This window comes from Corapipo altera, unplaced genomic scaffold, assembly GCF_003945725.1.
Source record: "Corapipo altera isolate COAL_440 unplaced genomic scaffold, ASM394572v1 59754, whole genome shotgun sequence".
Classification (NCBI taxonomy): Eukaryota; Metazoa; Chordata; class Aves; order Passeriformes; family Pipridae; genus Corapipo; species Corapipo altera.
Window position 1 is genome coordinate 1 of NW_020887039.1, and position 4,914 is coordinate 4,914.

Genomic DNA, 4,914 nt, shown 5'->3' on the forward strand with positions numbered 1-4,914 from the left:
CAGGTGAGACCACGGGGGCAGCCAGGTGGGCAGCCAGGGACAGGTGAGCCAGGGCAACACAGCTGAACATCCAGTGCCAGGTGAGCATGTGGGGGCAGGGCGAGGCCAGGTGAGGGGAAACAGGGACAGGGCAGGGCAGCCAGGTGGGCATCCAGTGCCAGGTGAGCACACAGGGCAGGGCGGGGCATCCAGGACCACGTAAGCCAGGGCAAGGCAGCCAGGTGGGCATCCAGGGACAGGTGAGCACATGGGGGCGGGGTGGGGCAGCCAGGTGGGCATCCAGGGACAGGTGAGACCCCTGGGGCGGGACAGGGCAGCCAGTGCCAGGTGAGCCCACGGGGGTGGGTGGGGCAGTTAGGTGGGCATCTGGGGACAGGTGAGCACATGGGGACAGGGTGGGGCAGCCAGGGACAGGTGAGGCAGGGCAAGGCAGCCAGGTGGGAATCCAGTGCCAGGTGAGCCCCCCTGGGGCAGGATGGGGCATCCACTGCCAGGTGAGCCCCCCTGGGGCAGGATGGGGCATCCAGAGCCAGGTGAGCCCACGGGGGCAGGGCAGCCAGGTGGGCATGCAGGGCCAGGTGAGGGGCAGAGGGCCAGGGGAGCTGGGAAAGGCCCACGGCAGGGATTTGGGGTCAGGGAGGGGTTGGCACACCCGCTGTGTCCGTGCTCCTGCTCCTTGAGGGAGTTCCTGGGTGTCCTTGTCCCTCTGTGTCCATGTCCTTGTCCCTGGGTGTCCCTCACACATCCGTGTCCGTGGTGTCTCCTTGTCCCTGCTGTGCCCAGCTTTGTGTCCATTGTGGGGTCGTGTCCCTCACTGGGATTTCGGCTCTGGGATCCCCTGGGGGGTGTGTGATCCTTTGTGATCCTGGGAGACCCCAGCCCTGTCTCTGTTCCAGGTGGATCCCTGTTCCCAGGTTGATCCCAGCCCTGTTCCCGGTGTATCCCTGTCCCTTTCCCAGGTGGATCCCTGTTCCCAGGTGTATCCCAGCCCTGTCCCAGGTGTATCCCTGTCCCTGTTCCAGGTGGATCCCTGTTCCCAGGTGGATCCCAGCCCTGTTCCAGGTGTATCCCTGTCCCTTTCCCAGGTGGATCCCTGTTCCCAGGTGGATCCTTGTTCCCAGGTGGATCCCAGCCCTGTCCCAGGTGGATCCCTGTCCCTCTCCCAGGTGGATCCCTGTTCCAGATGTATCCCTGTTCCAGGTTGATCTCAGCCCTGTTCCAGGTGTATCCCAGCCCTGTCCCAGGTGTATCCCTGTCCCTGTTCCAGGTGGATCCCTGTTCCAGATGTATCCCAGCCCTGTCCCAGGTGGATCCCTGTCCCTTTCCCAGGTGGATCGCTCCTCGTTCCCGTGCGGATGTTCCCGGGACGGCTGCGGAAACGCCTCTGGGCGGATCGAGTTCAACCCGCTCCGCGTCCGGACCCACTTCCTGCACACGCTGATGAAGCTGCAGCTGCAGAGCCGGCGGGAGGAGGAGGAGGAGGAGGAAGGGGGGGAGGGAGCGGCCCCGGGTCACCCCTGGGGTCCCCCCCAGCCCCCCGAGACTCAGGACTTCCAGGAGTACCTGGCGGAGAACGCGCGGGCGGTGCTGCACCTGCAGACGGCCGAGGAGCTCGAGAGGAGGAGGAAGGACGAGGAGGAAGAGTCGGGCGCGGGGGGGGGGGGGGGGGGGGCGGGGGGCTCTGCGTCCTGGGGGAGCACCTGGACGGCACCACCTGGCAGGTGAGACCCTCCCCGGGCCCCGCCCCCGGCCTCGGCCCCACCCCGTTCCCGCCGGGATCGCAGGTCCTGGGATTCCCCACGGAGCAACCGGTGCAGGGGGGGGCCCAGGTGGGTCCCCAGGTAGGTCCCCAGGTGTGCTCTCAGGTGAGCCCTGAGTTATGCCCCCAGGTGAGCTCCCAGGAGTGTTCCCAGGTGAGCCCTCAGGTGTGCCCCCAAGTATGCTCCCAAGTGAGCCCTCAGGTGTGCCCCCAGGTGAGCTCCCAAGTGAGCCCCCAGGTGTGCCTGCAGGTGAGCCCCCAGCTGTGCCCCCAAGTGAGCCCCCAGGTAGGTTCCCAGTTGTGCCCCCAGGTGTGTTCCCAGGTGTGCCCCCCAATGGGCTCCCAGCCCTACCTGGCAGTGGAGCCCCAGGCAGGTGGGACAGGTGGGAATGGCCCTGAGGAGCCTCCGGCTCCAACCTACAGCCCCTGTGGGAAGGACCTGGGGGTCTCACCTACCCCCACTGCTGAGAGCGAGGGGGGGGCTCCCCAAAACCCCCCGGAGCACCTGGAGCTGCCCCACCTGTCCATGTGAGCGGCTCTTCCCGCTCCATTATTTATTCCATGGATTGATCATTTACCTGGGGCTGCTCTGCACTGGGGGCTCACCTGGGCCAGACACACCTGAGCTGGGACTCGCCTGAGCTGGACCCCTGGAACCTTCCCATCCTCCATCCTACCTGAGCTGGGACACACCTGAGCTGGAGCCTTCTGGATCCCACAGCAGCTCCCTCCCACCTGGCAGAGCTCACCTGTGCCAGGACACAGCTGAGCTGGGACTCACCTGAGCTGGATCCCTGGATCCTTCTCATCCTCCATCCCACCTGAGCTGGGACTCACCTGAGCTGGATCCCTGGAGCCTTCCCATCCTCCATCCCACCTGAGCCGGGACTCACCTGAGCCAGGACACACCTGAGCTGGAGCCGGGATCCCCTGGTCCCACCTGGCTGCCCTCACCTTCCTCTGGTTTGAGGGAAAACCCCCTTTTCCCTACGTTTTGTTCCTGTAATGAAGCGGCCACACCCCAGCCCACCTTGCCCAGGTGCTGCTCCTGTTCCCCGGGGGCTGGGATGGATCAGGGAACACCTGGAAGGATCAGGGAGCACCTGGAAAGACCGGAGCCCCCGGGATGGATCAGGGAACACCTGGAAGGACCGGAGCCCCCAGACTCACCTGGAGGATCTGGGGGTCTCAACCACCTCCAGCTCCTCACCTGGGATGGATCAGCTGCAGCTGCTGGAACCTTCTGGAATGCTCATGGATCCTTGCTGGGGGTTCAGGATTTGGGAATGTCACCTGTCCCTGCTCTGCCTGTAATCCTGCCCCATTCCAGGTGCATCCAGGTGGTCCTGGACCGGTACCAGGAGGAGCAGAGGCCTCCAGGTGTCCCCGTTGTCCCGGGGGTGTCCCGGAATGTCACCTGTCCCTGCCCTGATCCACGAGCTCCAGGTGAGCTCCCGCATCCAGGACCTGCCTCCTCACCCCACCTGTGCTTCCCAAGGAACCTTCCCCTGCCGTTCCAGCGCTCGGGATCCATCCCAGGAGCCCCGTGGGTGCTCCCAGGTGTCCCCGTGGATGTGCCATTCCTGGGGAATCCGCTCCTGGAGCACCTGGAATTCCTCGTACTGCCCCTCGGGCGCTCCCGGCTGCCCTGGGCTCCCTGTCCTGGCCCAAACTGGTCGGACTGGGATGGATCCCAGTGTCCCCCCCGGGCCCTCCAGCCCTTCCTGGGGCCGGGAATGATGGAATCCCCCCGGTGCTCTGGAGCTTCCCGGGCTGGAACTCCTCATTTCTGGGGCTTTTCCCTCATTTTTGGCCCCCGGCCAGGTGGGATCGACCTGGGCCGGGGGAAATTCCATCCCGAGAGGGGCAGGAGTGGGGGAACATCGGGATGTGGGGGCCCCTGCCTGTTCTCCAGCCCGGCCTGGTTGGGATCTCTTCCCCTGGCTGCTCCCAAATCCTGGGATCTGCTCACCTGGACACTCACCTGGGTGCTCCCAGATCCCGGGATCAGGCTCTGACTGGGGGGTGCAGGGCCCCAAATCCCCCCAAATCCTGTTTTTCCCTGAATTTTTGATTTAACCTCCGGCTTTTCCAGTGATTTTCCCACACTGGGGCCAGACCCCCCCCCCAGTTTGGGGGTCCCCTGGTGCTCCTGGGGGGTCCCCTCCCCCCTCGGAAAAGGGGCTTCAGGGGGAAGTGGGGAGGGAAAAACAGGTTTGAGGGGGTTCCAAGGGGTTTTTTAGGGGTTTCAGGGGGGTCAAAGTGGAGTTTTTAGGGCTTCAGAGGTTTTTTTGGGGGGTTCAAGAGTGTCTGAGGGAGTTCAGAGGGGTTTTTTAGGGGGTTTAAGGGGGTCAAAAGGGGGGTTTTGGGGTTTGAAGAGGTTTAAGAAGTGCTTCAGGTGGGTTCAGAGGAGTTTAAAGGGGTTCAAAAGGGGTTTCAAAAGGCCCTTTTAGGGGTTCAGGGGGGCTTTTTGGGGGGTCCTGATGGGTTTTAGGGCCTTTGAGGGGGTTTGAAGAGCTTCAAAGGGGGTTAAAAGGAGGTTCAGGGGGTTTAAAGGAGTTTTTGAGGGGGTCAGAGGGGTTTAAGGGGGTTCGGAAGGATTTTGGGGGGTCCAGTGGGGGGTCAGAGGGGGTTTTAAGGGCTCGAGGGGATTCAAAAGGGCTTTTTGAGGGGTTTAAGGGGGTCAAAGGGTCTCTGAGGTGTTTAAAGGGGATCAAAGGGGCTTAAAGGGTTTCCAAAGGCTTTTTAGGGGTTCAAAGGTGCTCTTTTGGGGTTTAGGGCCTTTGAAGGGGTTCAGATGAGGGTCAAAGGGGTTTAAAAGGGGGTTTAGGGGGTCAAAGGGGTTTAGGGGGTTCAGGAGGGTTTAAGAGGGTTCCCTGTGGGGTCAGAGGGGTTTTTAAGGGCTCAGGGGAGTTCAAAAGGGCTTTTTGAGGGGTTTAAGGGGGTTTAGGGGCTTTAAAGGGGCTCAGGGGGGTTTAAGGGTGTTTAAAGGGGATCAGGGGGGGTTTAAAGGGGCTTGGGGGGAGTTAAAGGAACTCAGGGGAGGTTTAAGGGGGCTCAGGGGGTTTAAGGGGGCTCAGGGGAAGTTTAAGGGGGCTCAGGGGTTTAAGGGGGTTTAAAGAGGTTTAAGGGGGCTCAGGGGAGGTTTAAGGGGG

At 62.8% G+C, this 4,914-nt stretch overlaps 1 protein-coding gene across 1 annotated transcript; it reads left to right on the forward strand.

Moving 5' to 3' along the window:
* Positions 1-123: 123 nt before the first annotated feature.
* On the forward strand, positions 124-2,302 carry LOC113941439 (cysteine/serine-rich nuclear protein 2-like; the record flags this gene model as incomplete). Its single annotated transcript, XM_027632591.1, is given in 3 exon segments — positions 124-161; positions 1,330-1,653; positions 1,656-2,302. Coding segments are annotated over 3 exon segments (998 nt in total), but the record flags the coding sequence as incomplete, so codon positions are not given.
* Between the last annotated feature and the right edge of the window lie 2,612 nt (positions 2,303-4,914).